Source organism: Sus scrofa, chromosome 1, assembly GCF_000003025.6.
Source record: "Sus scrofa isolate TJ Tabasco breed Duroc chromosome 1, Sscrofa11.1, whole genome shotgun sequence".
In the NCBI taxonomy this organism is placed as follows: Eukaryota; Metazoa; Chordata; class Mammalia; order Artiodactyla; family Suidae; genus Sus; species Sus scrofa.
The window spans coordinates 127,135,824-127,156,930 of NC_010443.5; the positions used below are offsets into that span (position 1 = coordinate 127,135,824).

The 21,107-nt window shown below is 36.3% G+C and overlaps 1 protein-coding gene across 2 annotated transcripts in view; it reads right to left on the reverse strand.

The window, feature by feature from the left end:
- CASC4 (cancer susceptibility 4) overlaps positions 1–21,107 on the reverse strand; it is a 106,102-nt gene that overhangs the window by 3,437 nt on the left and 81,558 nt on the right. The window contains exon 9 of one of the 2 annotated variants that reach the window (XM_021096541.1): positions 4,978–5,145. The exons of the other annotated variant lie outside the window; for it this stretch is intronic. Coding sequence (XP_020952200.1) covers positions 4,978–5,145 — 168 coding nt within the window. The remainder of the gene's footprint in view (positions 1–4,977; positions 5,146–21,107) is intronic. 2 annotated transcript variants of the gene reach the window in all.

Sequence of the window (21,107 nt, forward strand, 5' to 3'; positions counted from 1 at the left end):
CAATCATTCTGCATATTCTAGCAAACTGAGTTCATATTTTTAATATTGTAATTCAATAGGAATAACTCTAAACCTGTTATACATAAAGGATGAAATTAAACCTATAATCACATTTGTATTTTGAAAATAATACTAATCATTCACTTATCAAAGAACTCTTTGTACTTTAAAAATTATCTTAGTTTTAAGATGGAAAATATTCACTGGTACCTTTCCAGAAAGGTCTCCTGTTATGGGACCTCACCTTATTGCTATAAAGACATCTTTCAGGACTTTTAGTAATTAAATGAGAGAAGAAAGAAAGAAGGGAAGGAGGAGAAGGAAGGAAGAAAAGGAGAGCAGTGTTAATAAAAACTACTGGCTCAGACACTTAACAAACATGATCTAGTTCCTAAACCTCTTTATAGCTCTAATAACCTTCTCAGTAGAAGAGGGGTAACAACTATTTTTCCTACCTCAAAGTAAATGAACGCATAAGGAGGCAGTCTTCACTTCCAAAGTCCTCTATAAATGTAAGGGGTTTGTTGATTTTATCTATTTATGCTCTTTATTTTTTTATTTTATTTTATTTTTTGTCTTTTCTGCTATTTCTTGGGCCGCTTCCGCGGCATATGGAGGTTCCCAGGCTAGGGGTCGAATCGGAGCTGTAGCCCCTGACCTACGCCAGGGCCACAGCAACACGGGATCCGAGCCGCGTCTGCAACCTACACCACAGCTCACGGCAACGCCGGATCCTTAACTCACTGAGCAAGGGCAGGGATCAAACCCGCAAACTCATGGTTCCTAGTCGGATTCGTTAACCACTGAGCCACGACGGGAACTCCATATTTATGCTCTTTATTTAGCATAATTTTAACATGGTGCCTTCACATTGCTTTTCAGAATTTCATTGGACTTTTGACTGCCTTTTTCTTTTTTTTTCATTGAGCTATCATCTACATTAACCAGAATCCACTTTCAGTATAGTTATTCTAACCAGAATTCAAGTTTCTACCAACAACCTCTTTCCATTTATCTATAAGTATGACATTACAAAATTACCTAATCTGATACAGAATAACAGATAACCACTAAAAATAATTATATAGACTAATATTTCATTTACAAAAAGCAGCAAAATCTGTAAATAGCTCATCAATATACACTCTTAAAGGAAATATTAAAATATTCATAATTTATCAGATAATTTCTAAATTTGCTCTTAAGTCAAGGAAAGACCATTTCTATAAAGCAAACTCTACCAAGCAAGAATGCTTTGGGGATATAAGACAGTGAGGCTCTGCTAAAAATGTATAAATTAATCCATGGGCCCAAAGTTCAATTATCCTCTAAAGCAGGCAGCCCAGGGAAAAAATTCTACACTTGCTTTCACTTTTTTAAAAATTTATTTTATTCAACAAACACTTATACAGAGCTTACAGTATGGAAGACCTTGTTCTAAGTGCTGAATATTTATATCTTATAATCCACATAACAATTGTTGAGTTAGGTAATATATTTATCCCTATTTTACAGATGAGGGTTTTGAGGCATAGAGGTATAGGTAATTTACAAGGTCACAAAGCTAGTAAGTGATGATCTAGGCAGTCTGGCTCCAGAATCCAGGCACTTAGGCACTAGGTTAAACCTCCCTCCATAGATATACTTAGTAATGTGCATTTTGTATTCTATTAAAAAAACTTAGAACTTCTATAGGATTAAAGGTAAGACTAATGGGAATTTGTAAATATCCATATTCTTCTTACAATAAAGAATGAATTAAAAGCTATATCCATCAGATGTGCGGTGTTTTCAGAGCTAATCTTCAAGCTAATCTTTTGGATGGGTCACTACAATAAGTCAGGAAAAAGTGTTTACACTAATGTAAATAATATTCCTTTTAGGATGCTTCAGGAAATCAGGAATTAAAAATCAAAATAAACTAAGACTAAACACAGGAAAAACAGACTTCACTTAATTCTACAAGAAAACACTCTGCAGGTAATACTGACCCAAATGATCAATATGCATGGACAGAAATCAGAGATAAAGCTGGAATTCTTTAGCTCCCTATTGGCAAAAATGCTGCCAAAGCCTCCATATCATAATCCAGAATTTCAGAGACCAAATCCAGTGTCCTTAGCTGAAGCCAGAATCTCAGTCCTGCAGCTGGAATCTCTAATTCAAGGGACTCAACAGCTTAAGAAAACTGCTCCTAATACTAGGGAGGGCAGAGCAGAACCCCTACTGCTAGAACCTAAATAGTGCTTCTGAAGTACTTGCTTCAATTTTTGATATCTCTGGCTGCAGAGTTTCAATGGTGGCAATAAAGTTTCCACTTTCTTTCCAGGGTTTAGGGTAAGACGGTGTTTCAAGCATGTTGAGATATGAAACATCTTTTAAGACGGTGTTTCAAGCATGTTGAGATATGAAACATCTTTGTCCCTAGTACTTGTGTTATATGTAATGATTCCACTGTGAATGTGACCACAGAATTTTAGAACTGAGAAAGACTATCTATTATAGTTAAAAACTCTCACATTAGAGATGAAAAATGGTGGCCCAAAGAGTACAAATGAGTTGAAAAGGAAAATACAGCTGATCTCTTAATTTTCAGGCTAATGTTTTTTCCATTACTGCCTGCTTTGGCTGCAAGTGAAAACTGGCCTGAGAACCCAAGCATTATTTCTACATTAAAGTTATGAAGAAATGCTTTTAAATTCTAAATATTCTAACTTAATAATAAACATTTGGAATACGTATTGTTGATAAACTAGGGAAAAACCATAATTCTCCCTCCCTACTTTTTGGACAGTTAATATTATACCTAAAGAATCTCTGAAAACATGTTTAAAGTTATTTAAACATGTTAATACTGGGTCTCCAGTATTCCTTTTCAGTCAATTCACCCAAACTTCTCCCTCTTTATTTGCTGGAGCTGATGTTCTTATATCTTTCTGTACCCTATGATAAGGGAGTCCTTTTGCAGCTGCCCTATCCTTATCTAGTGAACCTTAAAATAGGATAAAAAATGTTAAATGGCAATCTACAGCTCCAGTAAGGTTCACTTGCAAACGAGGAAATCCCCAAATATAACCATCCCCTCCCTACTTCATGAAGATATCAGCTTAGGTCATTTCCTTATATTCCATAGAATGGATGAATTTATTTTCTTGTGAAAGGAGAAGCAGGGGCAGCATGACCGTACTGGAGACCTAAAGTAGAAAGTGGCAATGAGAACTAGGGGTGGGAGAGGGAAAAGAGCATAGGAAAGAGAGAAAGAAGGCACTGAAGATAAATGTACCTATTAATGGATAAAAATCATCAAAAAATTAAACTGAAATTTTGTAATAAAGGTCATCAACATTAAGCCAAATATAAGGTATGATTTTCAATTACTGTTTAAATTAATTTCTCTAATAAAAACCTCAAAATTATCCAATGAGATGATAGAAGCCCCTATGAAAGAAAACTGGAGAATGTTTAAAATGTAAACCAAGCAAGATTATAAGACCAGAAGTTAGTGGTTACTAACCTAGACACATTTATGATAGTAAAAGCTCAATGAGAAAGGCATAAAATTATCAGTTAATAATATTTACCAAGGGCCCTATGTATGCTAAGTACTACTAGAGGGAGAGGAGTAAATACAAAGGCAGAAAAGGATACAAACAAAATAGAAGGCAAAATAAATGAAAATTCCTGCCCTCCGAGAGCTTACAATCTAATTGGTGATATGATATGCATGCTTGAAGAAGCCTTAAACAAAAAACCTTATATATAATTGCAAACAAATATAATCCATATTACAAAAGCAATGAGAAAGAAATGGTAAAAAATGTATGAAAAATGAATGAGATTGTAGAAAAATGGATGAGTAAAAGTTTTTCCAATGATACCAAAAAATGTTTGAGAAGTTCTCACTAACATATCCTCATATAACTTCTAGCATTTATTAATCTTTCTATTCTCAAAAATCATTCTTTCAAAACTAGAATATACTATCAAAACAATACCTAGGTGGAAGTGAGAGTCTCCAGTGTCCCTTTTCTATTAACTATGAGGTATTCTAGGACAATTATATTTTCTCCTAAGTTTTATAAAAACAATTATTGTCATGAACCTAAATAAAATTTAATTACTTTAAAAAGAGTTAAAGAAGAAATCAAGACAGGTTACATTGAAAGATATTTCATGCAACATATTATTAAAGTGAATACATCACACATTAAATTCATAATCAATTTTTATAGAAAAGAGAAAAAGCTCCACCAAAAATACGAAACAATATAAGCAGGCAGAAAACAGGCTTAGAAACTTGCAGTAAAGCAAACATACTCTGATATGCATGCATGGGTAGGGCTGCATGCACACAAGTAGATTCTGAACTTTCACTAAGTTAAAAGCTCAGAAGTAACAAAGTAAACAAGGAAAATATGTTGAATCTGTGTATTAAACACAAAACAGACAAATCTTCACAAACTGATTGTTAAGTATAAATTTTCAACCTCTCAGAAAAAAAATTCAAAAACAGCCTTCCTTTGCTGAATTATTAGTGAAACTAAACTTATCTTCAGTGTGGAAGAGACCATTCCCTTTGTGGCTATCTGGTCAATATTAGTACCTAGAATAATGAAATGCTTTCAGATGAGAAACCGGAAAAGAATTATTTTCTGGGAATATTTTCCTTGGGTAAGTCCATAGCCATTTTAAACAATTTAATTCTAAAATTTCTGAAGAGTCTGCATTTCAAATTGTAACTATAATCAATAATACATATAAAATAATAACTAAAAATGAAAATAATTACATGATGTAAAGATCTACATATACCATTATCATAAATGGTTTTCAAAATAAAAAGGAAAAACTGCAGAGAACCTCTTCGTATTGAGATTGTACTGCTATTTGTAAGTGGGGAAAATTCTACACAAATTCAACCAAAAAACTTAGAGGTGGATTTCATGGTCACAGCATGGAGGCCAGGCCCACGCTCACCTTGGACGTCTTCCTCTCCACCATCACCATCTTCTTCCTCATTGTAAGCCAGCTCAGCCTGCTTGTCTGCCTCATACTCACCTACGTTACCATCATCCCCATTATAATCCGCCAGTTTAGAGCCATGCTGCGGATCAACAGGGGATTCATTCTCATCAAAGAATCGGCCTGTGAAGTAGGTAGAGGATTAATTCAAGAGTAAAGAGAGAAGAAAAGAAGGGACCTATGCTGGAGGTAGACCAGAAAGTAGACAAGTGAAACCTGGCAACTTTCAGGGTACTGGTTATAAAAAAGACACATTTTGTGAAGGTTATCCAAGACAAAAGGAAATAAGAATGAAGACTGAAAATAATTTTAAGAACTTCTCTTAATTTTAAGTACTTGCTACTTAAGGTAGCAATGTTTTCTTAAAGAAAAAGGCACAATTTTCAGAATTGCTTTCCTAATAACCAACAACTTCTGATAAAAGTATTTGTCTAATTTAACACTTTAGGAGAAGAATAATTTTTTTTACTAGATATATTACACACTTGAAATTTAGAGCCATTTATTGCTTTATGAAATAACTTTCCATGAATAATTTTGGTAACTTTTCTTATCAAAGTAAATGAGTACCTTGTAGGTTAGTTTCTTTTTGGATATTAAGACAAACTAACATACCAGAGTGCTATCTCAAGTTTCTTCAGTAACAGTGATTCACTATAGCCATGGATTTCCAAGGAGGGTAGTAAAGAGAGTAAACTATGAGAATTCCTAGTGGTATTATGTGTCTTGAAAAACATCCCAAGTAATTCTGATTTATTTTTTATCATTTCCCAAACAAGATATAGTCTTTTTAGGGCAGCACCTGTGGCACATGGAAATTAGGGGTTGATTCAGAGCTGTAGCTGCCGGCCTATATCACAGCCATAGCAGTGCAGGATCCAAGCTGCATCTGAGCCTCGTCTGTGACCCACACCACAGTTCATGGCAACACTGGATCCTTAACCCACTGAGTGAGGCCAGTGATCAAACCCGCATCCTCATGGATACTAGTCGAGTTCATTACCACTGAGCCATGATGGGAACTCTTCAAATCAGATTTTTAAAAGCCAATGACAGAGGATGTTTTAAGGCTATTATATCATACACATTCTTAACAACTGGTAATCAAGAAGAGCAATAGACATAACATCTAAAATAGAAAGCTATCCAACAATATTCAACAACTGGACATTGAAAATAAAAATGTTAAGGAAACTAAGGTCTGACTCACAAACACAAATTAAACTCTATTTTGACATTAAATCTAAGTAGCACAAAAGTAAATCTTATTCAAATCCCTAAAATATGAATAACAGCTTACTGATGTTATAAGAATTTAAGACTTTAAGAAATTATAAAAACTTTCTATGATATATTTAAAACTTTTAGATTATTTTTCTTTTTAGGGCCACACCCATGGCATATGGAAGTTTCCAGGCTATGGGTTGAATCGGAGCTGCAGGTGCCGGCCTATGCCACAGCCACAGCAATGCCAGATCCGAGTCTCATCTGTGTCATACACCATAGCTCACAGAAACACCAGATACTTAACCAACTGAGCAAGGCCAGGGATTGAGCCCATATTCTCATGGATATTAGTTGGGTTCATTACCACTGAGCCACAATGAGAACTCCTAGAATTATATTTTTAAAATTCATATTGCAGTGAAAAAATCAGGAAAAAAATTAACAACATCCTCTGCTTGGAAAGAAAGGTCAAGTACAAACAGAATTATGGAGGTATTGGTCAGTTCTAGAGATGGCTTACCACATCATCAGGCAGGTCCATGAGGATGCGGAATTGATCCCTGGCCTCGCTGAGTGGGTTAAGGATCTGGCGTTGCCGTGAGCTGTGGTGTAGGTCACAGTTGCAGCTCGTATCTGGCGCTGCAGTGGCTGTGGCATAGGCTGGTGGCTACATCTCCAATTCAACCCCTAGCCTGGGAACCTCCATGTGCCTCAGGTGCAGCCCTAAAATAGCAAAAAAAGAGAAGACATCCAGATGGCCTACAGGTATATGAAAAGATGCTCAACACTGGTAATTATCAGAGAAATTCGAATCAAAACCACAATGAGATATCACCTCACACTGGTCAGAATGACTATCATCAATAAGTCTAAATAATAAATGCTGGAGAGGGTGTGGAGAAAAAGGAACACTTGTACACTGATGGTGGGAATGGAAATTGATGCAGCCATTAGGGAAAACAGTATGAAAGTTCCTCAGAAAAACTAAAACTAGAACTACCATGTGATCCAGCAATTTCACTCTTGGATATACATCTGAAGAAAATGAAAACACTCATTCAAAAAGACATATGCTTCCCAATGCTCAGTTTGTTTATAACAGCCAAGATATGGAAGTTACCTGTCTCTCAAGAGATGAATAGTTAAAAAAAGATGTGAGGTATACACACACACACACACACACACACACACACTACTACTTAATACTATTTAACTATAAAAAAGAGTGAAATTTTGCCATTTGCAACAACATGGATGGGCTGGGAAGGTATTATGCTTAGTGAAATAAGTCAGATAGAGAAGGACAAACACCATGTTATTATCACTTATACGTGGAATCTAAAAAGTAAAACAAACTAATGAATATAACAAAACAGAATCAAGACTTACAGATATACAGAACAAAATAGAGGTTACCAGTGAGGAGAGAGAAGGGGGAGGTTCAATATAAGGGTAGGCGATTAAGAAGTACAAACTACTATGTATCAAATATGAAGTTCCCATTGTGGCACAGTGGAAATGAATCTGACTAGGAATCATGAGGTTGCGGGTTCGATCCTTGGCCTCGATCAGTGGGTTAAGGATCCGGTGTAGCCATGAACTGTGCTGTAGGTCATAGACTCGGCTCAAATCTGGTGTTGCTGTGGCTGTGGTGTAGGCTGGCAGCTGTAGCTCTGATTGGACCCCTAGCCTGGGAACTTCATATGCCATGGATACAGCCCTAAAAAGCAAAATAAATAAATAAATTAACAGATATATTGTTCAACAGCAGGAATATAGCCAATATTTTATAATTACTTTATTTATCTTTTCTTTTTAGGGCTGCACCTGAGGCATATGGAAGTTCTGCATCCTCATGGATCCTAGTTGGGTTACCGCTAAGCCACAACAGAAATTCCCTATAACTTTAAATGGAGGCTAATCTATACAAATTTTGAACCACCTGACAATTATATTGTAAGTCAACTGTATTGCAATTAAAAAAAAAGTCAATCAGAAGAATAGTTAACAAATTTTACTCACAAAGGCTATTTTTGGGGGGTGGGTTCAGGGAACAGTCTACAATAGGAGACTGAAGTAAATGGCATTAATAAAAAAGAGCATGGTTCCTGGTTGCTCCCAGGTTTCCGCCCAAAAAAATAAATAGACAAAAAAATAAGAGCACAATGTCATCTTAAACCTACTCTAGAATAGAGTTTGGTATATACAGTAAATAAATAAATGGAAAGTTGATAAAATAGAGTTAGAAAAGAAAATAACAGAGTTAAAGAAAACAAATGGTTATATAAAAGTTAAAAGTAAAAACAGTGACAACAGAAGAACAGGTAAGCTATTTGTGAGAAAGAAACCATGTCTCCTAACAATAGTAATACAAAAAAAATTTTTTTTTGGTGGTTTTTATTATTAGCTGTTTCTCTAATGATAAATGAGGCTAGTGTAAAAAGAAAAAGGGAGATTTACAGTAATCTATATTTTGTTTTTCTTTTCTTTTTCTTCTTTTTTTTTTTTTTTTTTTTGCTTTTTAGGGCTGCATCCACAGCATATGGAAGTTCCCAGGCTAGGGGTCCAGTCGGAGCTACAGATGCAGGTCTACACCACAGCCACAGCAACGCAGGATCCGAGCCTCATCTGCAACCTACACCAGAGCTCACAGCAATGCCGGATCCTTAACTCACTGATTGAGGCTAGGGATGGAACCCAAAACCTCATGGTTCCTAGTCAGATTTGTTTCCACTGCACCAGGACAGGGGCTCCTATATTTTCTTTTTCTTAATATGCAATATGATGGACAAAATACCTGAAACAGTTAAGTCATCTTTATATAATGTGAATTACTGTTTTAAACATAAAAACATTTTAAAATGGTAGTTACTAGTGAGTTTCTCCAGGTACACTATTTCCTCCAAGAAAATATTTTCATTCTTTATCAGAGTTATAACAGACCAAAAAATTAGCCTAAAAAATTTACTCTAAAATACAGCCAATTTAACTATTACTATCAGACGTGGTATATTAATCAAAGAAATGGCTGTCCTGTACCTATTATAATATCCCAACAGAACATTTTACAAAGTTCTTCTGTTTTTTAAAGGTGTGTGATGATAAGACTAGCTTGAATTCAGTCATAAAGTTTTCATACTACAATTACAGTGACACTCAGAGATTATCAGAAAACCAATAACAAGAATGGATGACCAAAGTAGTAATTAATGTTGTCATATACACACTATGATAGACAACAAGGGAAAAAAAAAAAAAGAGAGTCAACAACATAAACTTGTGGTTATCAGACAAACTTCACAGAAGACAGTGAATGAATATGACTACATAAATAAAAATGCATAATGCTGATTAATACAACAGACTACTAAATCACATGATTTTTGAGCAAAATATTTGCAAAAAATTATACAAGGGAGAAATCAATGTGGGTTAGAGCTAGAAAGGAAGGACTCAAAAAGAGGCAAATATATTGGACCATGACAGAAAGAAGGAAAGAAGCATTCAAAGAAGTAAGAATGAAGATGGAGTATTCAGGAGACAGTAAAGAGATTAATTCAACTGGATTTATACCACAAAGTAGAAAAGGTAAGTTTTTGGTTTTTTTTGGTTTTTTGTTTGTTTGCTTTGGGGGTTTTTTTGGGGGGGGTATTTTATTTATTTATTTTTGGTTTTCTTTTTATGGCTGCACCTGCAGCATATGGAAGTCCTGGGCTAGATGTCAAGTTGGAGTTGCAGCTGCTGGACTATGTCACAGCCACAATACCACCAGATCCGAGCCACATCTGCAACCTACGCTGCAGCCTGCAGCAGCACTGGATCCTTAACCCACTGAGAGAGGCCTGGGATCAAACCTGCATCCTCACAGACACTGTAGGGTTCTTAATCCACTGACCCACAATGGGAACTCCTGAAAGAGGGAGTTTTGACAAGTAAATTGAGAATTGACCTTTAAAGTAAGAGATTTATTCTGCTGGGATATTAAAAAAAAAAAGAGGTGGCAAATGAAGTTAGAGATTTAAAAGACTTCCTATATCTACTTTACAAGGTCACTGTTAGAATAAATGACAAAAGTATCTAAAACACTCTTTCATCCATCTATCCAACAAAGGTTCGTTGTTGTATGTGATAACGTATTATGCTAGATACTGTGATACAAAAATAAACTTACCATCTCCATCTCCATAACTCAGTGTAGTAAGGGAGACAACCATGTAAAAAATATAATTATTTGTGATGCTATGTGTGCTGTAACACAGTGATCTAGAAAGTGACATGGAGACTGTTGCTACTGTTGGTTTCTATTTGACAGACGAAGGATGAACTTTATGTAGGAGGCAATAGGCAGTTGTCATATTTAATCTCTCTGAGAAGAGGAATCTAATCTGCTTTATGTACCATAGCACTCCACTACCCATTTAACTAAGGATCTATGAGGATTTAGACTAGGAAGATATCAGAGGAGTATGTTAGGAAGAGATGAGTCAAATACATTTAAAAGTGACAAACAATACATGGCACAATGGAGTAGAAAGAGTCAATGAATGATTCTATAATCCCAGCCTGGAAACTAAAATAATGGTCTTTATAGCCCAAATGGAACAATTGGGAGGGTACAGGAAAGCAAATGCTGCTTCAGATATACTGAGTTTAGGATTACAATAAGATTTCCAAATAAAATATTTTACAGACACATGGAAATATGGAACTAGACTCTGGTTGCAAATCAAGGGCTAGATGTGTAGATTTAAGACTCATAAATGTAAAGATGATAAGTGAAATTATTAGAAGATAATTTCTCTTTGAAAGTAACTATTTACAGAAAACAGCTGTAAATCAAAGGCATGACCTTGGGGAATGATTATATTTAATAAAGGAAAAAGAAAGTATTGAGGGTAAAGTAATCACATTATGGTATAAACCTGTGATGTGTTTCAATGGGAATTAAATATTAGACTTCATCTCTACAGCATTTTACCTATTTAAAGATTTTTAATTCATTTCTCTGAGTAACCACAATGTTAAAGCTGTGTGCAGGAAGTTCCCTGGTGGCCTAGCAGTTAAGGATCCAGCATTGTTCTGTGGTGGCTTCTGTGGCGTGGGTTCAGTCCCCAGCCTGGGAACTTCAGCATGTCATAAGCGTGGGAAAAAACAAAAAACAAAAAACCTGCTAAAACAATTGAATTTTGCTATAATATAAAGATATTTGGTGATCCAAACTAAATATAATTAACATATTATTCCCCTAGCTGGACACAAGTTGTTTTTTGGCTGTGCCTGTGGCATGCAGAAGTTCCTGGGCCGGAGACTGAAACCACACCACAGCAGTGACCCAAGTCACTGCAGTGACAATGGCAGATCCTTAAAGTGCTGTGCCACAAGGGAACTCCACAAAATTCAATTGTGTACTTGAATATTTCATTTTCACTCTGGTGGCTGGTTGAAAATGATTAATTTAGAGCCTATCAGTAACCAGATAGCTTCATCTCAACAGTTTAAACACAAGCCCACAAAGAAAGAAGCAACACATACACTAGCTTTTGAATGTCTTTCAGCAATATTAAGTTGGAAGAACAAATCATAAGAGATTATTAACACACTTTTCAGTTCACTTTAAATAATATGTATTTAAATACATTCTATGTCTTTCTATAAGAATAAGAATGATAGATATTCTTTAAAACATCTTTAACATCAGACTGAAAACTTTAAAAACCTGTAGAAAATGAAAGGATAATGACAAATAAGTAAACATTTCTCAATCACAATCTAGTTCAGTCATAAGAACTAGAGCACATATTTTAATTCTGTATTATAAATCAAACCAAGATAAATCATTTTTTTACTTTATTAGTTCAAGATTCATTTATGTGTTTCAATTTTTCAATTATTCTATTAAAAAGAAACTTCTATTTTTCATATCATTCTTTTAATATATAACCACTTATAAACAAAATGAATCATTCTGAATTGGTTATAATAACTCTAGAGAAGAAAGAACTTGGAATTTTATTCTAAAGAAGGCAAACTTTTTTTCATCTATCGGTAGTATTCATTCTGTACTATTCATTTGGCATTTAACACACTCAACTGACTCTTGCATTATTCAATTTAACACCCACAGTTTTGACTATTTCAAGTACCCTCAAGGTCCATGACAAGTAATAACTTATAATTGTTGAGACATGAGTTAGATTCATGAGGCTGGGAGGATGAGGTGTGCAAATTATGACAAAAATATTACTATCAGCTTTCCTCACAAAACTAAATATAGGGAACACTAATAGGCTTTGGAACTAACTAATGAGTTTCTTTGATTTCATTACTGGGAACATTTTGGGGCAAAAAGACCACAATTATTCTGCATCTAAAAGTTTAAGACTTGCATGTAGTAGACACAGAAAAGTATCTGTCAGTATACTAAACTTACAGAAAGTAAAGAGAAACCAAGGAAATGAAAGAAGCATGGTCACTAGAAGTTACTGCTAATGGCATCTGAAGAATCACTCCTCCCATTCCCAGTGCAGAGGTTCAACTGCTCTTTTCCCTTCTTTACAGGCTGTTTTTTTGTTATTTTGTTATTTTTTTCCTTAAGACCAATACAATGGTGGGAAGGAAAAAGGGAAGGGAAGTACACAATTTAATTTGCTTCAAGATAAAACATTGTACTCCATGCATCTTCTTTTTATCTTCCACCAAACCTACTAAACTAGTCTTAGCACCAGATTAGGATAAATGGGCCTGAGGTGGGAAGTAATTAGATAATTTTTGAAGAACTAATACCAGGCACACATTTTACATATATATATAACAACTGTATTAATCTAATGACACTACATTTCAAGTTTGGTATGCAAATATCCTCCAATATTAATTATTTAATTTGGAATACACAAGGCAATAAAATAAATGATTAACAAATTATTTTATGCCAAACTTGATTCTTTTATGCCTTTTCAAATCCATATCAAGAAAAAAAGTTGGAGTTCCCATCATGACTCAGTGGGTTAAGAACCTGACTAGCATCCATGAGGATGAGAGTTCGATGCCTGGCCTCACTCATTCACTTGGTGGATTAAGGATCTGGCATTGCCATGAGCTGTGGTGTTGGTTACAGACATGGCTTGGCTCCCAAGTTGCTGTGGCTATGGCATAGACTGGCAGCTGCAGTTCTGATTTGACCCCTAGCCTGCGAACTTCCATATGCTGTGGGTGCGGCCCTAAAAAAAAAGAAAGAAAAAAGTATCATCACAAGACAACATTATACTATACTGAAGGGAGATGGGATTAAGATGGCAGAGTTGAAGGACTTAATCACTTTTTCTCACGAAAACACCAAAATTACAACCAACTGCTAAACAACCATCAGCAAAATAGACTGGAAACAATCAAAAAAGATATCCTACACCCAAAGACAAAGAAGCCACATCAAGACAGTCACAAAAGAGCAGTTGAACCTCTGTGCTGGGAATGGGAGGGATGCTTTAGCGATATAAGCAATCCCATACCCACCAGGTGGGCAACCCACAGACTATACAGTAACTATAGCAGAGGCTCTCACGCAGGAGTGAGAGTTCTGAGCTCCACGCCAGGTTCCCACACCCAGGGGCCTGGCATTGGGAAGAGGAGCCCCTGCAGCATTTGGCATTGAAGGCCAACAGGGCTTAAGCACAGGAGTTCCACAGGACTAGGGGAAACAGAGACTCCACTCTAGGAGGGCGCATATAGGATTTTCTGTGCACTGGGTCCTAGGGTGAAACAGAGACTCTTTACAAATCTGGGTCAGACCTTTTTGCAAGTCTTGGAGGCTCTCCTGGGAAAACAGGGGACAGCTGTGGCTCACCATGGAGGAAGGATATTGAAGGTAGAGGTCTGGGGAATAGTTATCAACGTGAACTCCCTTGAAGGTGTCCATGTTGGAAAAAATTTGGCCCCACCCATTAGGGCTGAGAAGCCCCAGGCCAAACAACAAAAAGGGTGGGAACACAGCCCTACCCATCAGCAAACAGGCCACCTAAAATCCGCCTAGGTACACAGTGGCCTATAATCACACCCAGAGACAAAGCCCCACCCACCAGAGGGACAAGAATCAGCTCCAGCTACCAGTGGGCAAGCACCAGTCCCTTCCATCAAGAATCCTGCAACAAACCCCTGTACCAATTTCACCCACAAGGGGGCAGACACCAGAAACCAGAGAGGCTACAACCCTATAGCCTGAAAAAGGAGACCATACAAAAATTTATACAAAATGAAAAGAGAGAAATATGACCCAAATGAAGGAACAAGAAAAAAATCCCAAAAAACAGCTAAGTGATCTGGAGATTAGCAACCTCCATGAAAAAGACTTCAGACTAATGATACTAAAGATGATTCAAGATCTTCTTTGAAGATAAACTGGAGGCAAAGACTGATAAATCATAAGAAACATTGAAGAAACAGAAGATTTAAAGATTAAGCAAGCAGTGATGTAAAATATAGTATATTGAAGAATGGAATAAATTACTTATTCAAATATTTCACAAAAAATTCTTTTTAATGTAGCACTGTGACTTACATTTATGAAAGTTTAAAAGATTTTTCCATTTTTTATTATTAAATATTTTCAGATAGAGAAGTGTGGAGAATATAACAAACATATTCCCATCATCCAGAGCTTTGTCAAATATTAACATTTTTTTGCCATATTTGTTTCAGAACTTTTAAATAAATAAAACATTAAAGATATAATTAAAGTTCCTTGGGTACATTTCCCTAGCATTCCACTCCTACCACAAAGTAACCTCTACCTTAAATTGGGTGTTCAGAAACCCCATGAAGATTTATGTATTCACAGATAGCCAATAGGCGCATGAAAAGATGTTCAACATCACTAGTTATTAGAGAAATGCAAATCAAAACTGCAATGAGAATGGCCATTCTCACACCAGTCAGAATGGCCATCATTAAAAAGTCTACAAATACAAGTTCCCGTTGTAGCTGAGCAGAATCCATGAGGATGAAGGTTTGATCCCTGGCCTCACTCAGTGGGTTAAAGGATCCAGTGTTGCTGCAAGCTGCAGTGTAGGTCACAGACATGGCTCAGATCCCACATTGTGGCTGTGGCATATGCCAGCAGCTGCAGCTCTGATTTGACTTACTTATGCTGCAAGTGTGGCCCTAAAAAAAGACAAAAACAAAAACAAACAAAAAACAAAACAAAAAACAAACGAACAAAAAAACCAGTCTACAAATAACAAATGCTGGAGAGGGTGAGGAGAAAAGGGAACACTTCTACCCTTTTGGTGGGAATGTTAGTTAGTGCAAGCACTATGGAGGTTTCTCAGAAAACTAAAAATAGAATTACTATATATGGTCCAGCAATCCCACTCCTGGGCATGTATCTGGACAAGACTATAATTCAAAAAGATACATGCACCCCTATGTTCATAGCAACACTATTCGTAATAGCTAAGGCATGAGCACAAATTAAATGTTCACTGACAGATGAATGGATAAAGAAGATGTGGTACATATACACAATAGAATACTACTCAGTCATGAAAAATGAAATAATGCCATTTGCAGCAACATGGATGCAACTAGAGATTTTTATAACTAAGTGAAATGTCAGAAAGAGAAAGACAAATACTATATCACTTATATGTATAATCTAAAATATGGCACAAATGACGCTATCTGCAAAATAGAAACAGATTCATATACACAGAGAATAGACTTGTGGTTGCCAAGGGGGAGGAGGTGGAAGAGGGATGGAGTGGGAAGCTGAGGTTAGCAGATTTAAGCTATCACATATAGAATGTATAAATAAGGTTCCTACTATAGCTCAGGAAACTATATTCAATATCCTATGGTAAAACACAATGGAACCCAATATTTTTTAAAAAGAATATTTCAATTATACATGTAGACTGAATCACTTTGCTATACACAGGGAAAAGAAATTAACATAGTGTAAATCAACTTCAATTAAAAAAAAAAAAAGGAGTTCCTGTCGTGGCTCAGTAGTAAAAAACCTGACTAGTATTCATGAGGATGTGTGTTCAAACCCCAGACCTGCTCAGTGGGTTAAGGATCTGGCATTGCCACGAACTGCAGTGTAGGTCAGAGATATTGCTTGGGACCTGCACTGCTGTGGCTGTGGCATAGGCCAGTAGCCACTCCAATTTGACCCTATCCTGGGAACTTTCATATGCTGCAGGTGCGACCCTAAAAAGAGAAAAAGAAAAAAAAAAAAGGATTTATGTATTCCTTAATAAATAGCATTGAATCACAGGTCTTTAAACTTTGCATGTATGGTATGTGGGCAGGAAAGTGTTAACTCAGCACCCTGGATTGCTGAAAGCCTATAAATTCCAAAGAAAGACTTATCTTTAGGACTGGCCCTTGGCTTGGATCTTGGGAGATAAGTTCTGAACCCTTGGGCCCATGCTATACTAATTTGATTGGATAATTTACTTTAATAAAGTGATTTTTGGTGAATATTTCTTTTTGCTAGGTGGAAGCAGGTAGGGCTACAGTCTGAGTAGCTGACCTCAGTCACACGATGTCAGTGACCTCCAATAAAATCCCTGGATACCAAGGATCACATGAGATTCCCTGGTTAGTAACACTTCACACGTGTTGTCACACTTTTTTGCTGGAAGTATTAAGCACAGCTCCATGCAACTTCCCTGGAAGGAGACAAGTGGAATCTTGCATCTGCTTTCTCTTGTACCTTGCTCAATGAGGCTTTTCCATTTACCAATTTTACTCAGTGTCCTGCTGTACTAAACTGTAGCTGTGAGTGTAAGTTTTCCAGGTCCTGGGAGCTCTTCTGTTGAATCACCAAGCCTAAGGGTGGTCCTGGGGGACTCCCAACACAGCATCTTAATATATCTATTCTGCAACTTGATTTATTTCCTCCACATTATGCTTCTGAAATTTATCCATGTTGTTAAATATAGCTTTATTCATTTAACTCCTATATATTATTCCATCGTGTGTATGGTACCTATGCCTTGATATTATCACAGTGATGAATATGTTTTCAATTTTCAATATAATAAACAAATACTCTTATACATGTTTCCTTAAACATAAGAATGTTTGTAGGTAACATTACGTCCTAAGTTGCATGGTATGTGCATCTTCTCACTCTTATGACTGATCTTTCAATTAACTGAAGTTCTTAATTTTAATAAAGCCCAATTTATCATCTTCATTTATGGTTAGCTTTCGGGGTGTTAACCAGTTTCAGAAATCTCTGCCTACTTTACATCATGAATATATTCTCCTGTTTTCTTCTGGAAAGTTTATTAGCTTTAAATTTTAAATTAGCAATCAATCTTGAATTTAATTCCCTTGTGAGATGGGGGGCCAAGGTTATTATTTTTCCATTTGGCTATCCAAGTAAGCCATTGCTACTTATTTTTTTGGCCATGCCTGCCGCATGCAGAAGCTCCTGGGACAAGAATCGAACCTGCACCACAGTAGTGACCTGAGATGTGCTACAAGGGACCTCTGAGGCAGCACTACTTATTAAAAAGACTATCCTATGCATTGCAGTATCCCCTTTGTCAAAAGTCAAGTGACCATATATATGTGGTCAGTTCCTGTATTCTCTATTCTGTCCCATTGGTCCATTTGTTCATTCTTGTGCTAATACCACAGTGCTTAATTTATCAATAATAATTTTTAAAATGTCTTAGTATCTGGTAGTGGACATCACTAAGTTTTGTTCTTCTTATAGACTATTCTTAAGACATATATATGTATAGCTGAATCACTTTTGATGTATACCAGAAACAACCACAACACTGTAAATCAACTATACTTCAAAAAAAAGTAACTTGCAAAAAGCTAAAATAAACTTTTTTAAAAAACTAAAAAGTTTCTTTTTTAAAATTTCATTTTATATGTTTATTGGTGACATACAGAAATATAATTAATTTTTATATTAACCCTAAATCCAATAACTTTGCTAAATATATGAATTAATTATTTTGGCTATGTCTGTGGCATACAGAAAGTTCCTGGGCCAGGGACCAAACCGGAGCCACAGGAGCTCCCACTGTGGCTCAGTGGTAACAAACCCGACCAGTATCCATGAGGATGCGGGTTTGATCCCTGGCCTTGCTCAGTGGGTTAAGGATCTGATGTTGCCATGAGCTGTGGTGTAGGTCACAGACATGGCTTGGATCCTGCATTGCTGTGGCTGTGATATCGGGGCAGCTGTAGCTTACATTCAACCTCTAGCCTGGGAACTTCCATATGCCACAGGTGTGACCCTAAAACAAACAAATTGGAGCCATAGCAGTAACCTGAGCCACAACAGTGACAAAACTGAGTCTTAATCACTAGGCCACAGGGAACTACTTAAAAAAAATGTATTTAATACTTTGCAGACTGTTTTTGAATTTTCTTCATATAAAACATATAAAATCATCCTAAAATATTATCATTTTATCAGTTTTATTTCCTTTCTAATCTCTGTACTGTTTGTTTTGTTTTCTTATACTTCATTTCACTGACTAAGATTTACAATGAGAAGATGAATAAATGTGATGATAGTGGTTACCTAGTCTTTTGGATTTCAGGGGAAAGATTTTGATAGTTCACCATTAAGTACATTTGTGGACAGGATTTTTGCAGATACTGTTTATCAGATTAAGGAAATTACCTTCTAAATCTAGTTTGCTTAGCATACGTTTTTCTGTTTACCTTCTAAACCTAGTTTTCTTAGATTATTTTTTTCTGGTTTTTTTGGCCGCACCCACAGCGTACGGAATTTTGTGGGCCAGGGATGGAACCTAAACCACAGCAGTGAAAACATCAAATCCACAACTGCTAGGCCGACAGGGAACTCCCTAGAGTTTGTTGTTTTGAATGAATACATGTTGAATTCCCTCAAATGCTTTCTTTGCATCTACTGAGATAATTATTTGATTTTTCTCATACATTTGGTAAATATGATTACATAGACTCCTTTTCAAATATTAAATAACCTTGCACTTTGAGAATAAATCCAACATAGTCATTATGTAAATAATTTTAATTTATCTCTGGACTTAATTTACTAACATTTATTCAAGATTTTTTAATATCTATGTTAATATGGACTATCCTGTAATTTTTTTCCCCATAATACCCTTAGTTTTGCTATCCAACTTATGCTAGCTTCATTAAATGAGTTGGTAAGTATGTCCACCTTTTTAAGTCTCTGAAAGAGTTCATGTTAGATTAGTTGGATTTATTCCGGAAATGTTTGGAAGAATTTGCCAGGGAAACCATTTAGGCATGAAAATTTCTTTAAGGAAAGGTTTTCTGTTGTGGTGGTGGTTGTGTTTTTTTATTTTTTTTTTCGCCACCCCATGGCATATGGAATTCCCAGGCCAGGGATCGGATCAGAGCCACAGCTATGGCCTGGGCCAGGGATCAAACCTGTGTCCCAGCTGTTCCATTGCACCAGAGTGGGAACCTCTCAATTAAGGAAAGGCTCTAAATTACATATTCAATATCTTAGATAGACATGCATCAGATTTCCCTTATCTTCCTGGATCAGTTTGTATACAGGTGTTCTTCTAGGATGTCCATTTCTTCTAAATTTTCAAATGTTTTCACACTAATTCATAATACTTCATTAAATATCATCTAATATTATTTGTAGGATCTATATTGATGCTTTTTGATTCTTGACGTTGTTAATTTGTGCTATCTCTTTCCTTTTATTTTATTTTTTTTTGTCTTTTTGTCTTTTCTAGGGCCGCTCCCACGGCATATGGAGGTTCGCAGGCTAGGGGTCTAACCGGAGTTGTAGCCGCCAGCCTACACCACAGCCACAGCAACGCGGGACCCGAGCCGCACCTGCGACCTACACCACAGCTCACGGCAATGCCGGATCCTTAACCCATTAAGCAAGGCCAGGGATTGAACCCACAACCTCATGGTTCCTAGTCAGATTTGTTACCCACTGAGCCATGATGGGAACTCCAATCTCTTTCTGTCTTAATTTGTACTAAGGACCTTATTATTATTATTATTATTTTTTGGTCTTTTCTAGGGCCACATCATATGGAGGTTCCCAGGCTAGGGGATTAATTGGAGCTATAGCCGCCAGCCTACCAGAGCCACAGCAACGCGGGATCCAAGCTGCGTCTGCAACCTACACCACAGCTTACAGCAACACTGGACCCTTAACCCTCTGAGCAGGACTAGGGCTCGAACCTGCAACCTCATGGTTCCTAGTCAGATTCGTTAACCACTGAGCCACGAAGGGAACTCCAGGACCTTATTTTCACTAACCTTTTCATAGAACCAATTTCTGGTTTTATTGATTTCATTATCAATATTATATAGTGATATTGAATTTAGGAATCTAGCCAAACTCTCTTATTACTTAAAGCAGCATCTCTTTTAGGGTGTAGTGAGACTTTTGATTACCTATTCAACTTATTTAGTGGTTACTGGTTTATCTAGGTTTTCAAATCCTCTTGAGCCAATTTTTCTAACTGATTTTCTAAAAACTATACATTTGATCTGTTTTCAAGTTTATTGTCAAAGTTTTTAGAATATTATTTCTTCCATTTTTTCTTCATTAATAGTACTAGAGGTATGTTTATGTTAGGTTTGGGGGGGTTATTTTAGGTTTTGCTCCTAATTATTCTTTATTTTGTTTCATTTATGACTCCTCTTTATTTTTTTCCTCCCTTCTACATTGTTTAGGTTTCTTTTGCTCCCTCTTTCCCTGGGCCAGATATATTTGGGTTCTAACCCCGTCTCAGCTATTTACTAACTAAGTAATCTTGAAAGTGTTATAAAACTTCATCATGTCTGTTTCTAGTTTATAAAATGAGAATAATGATAGTATATACACATATGTT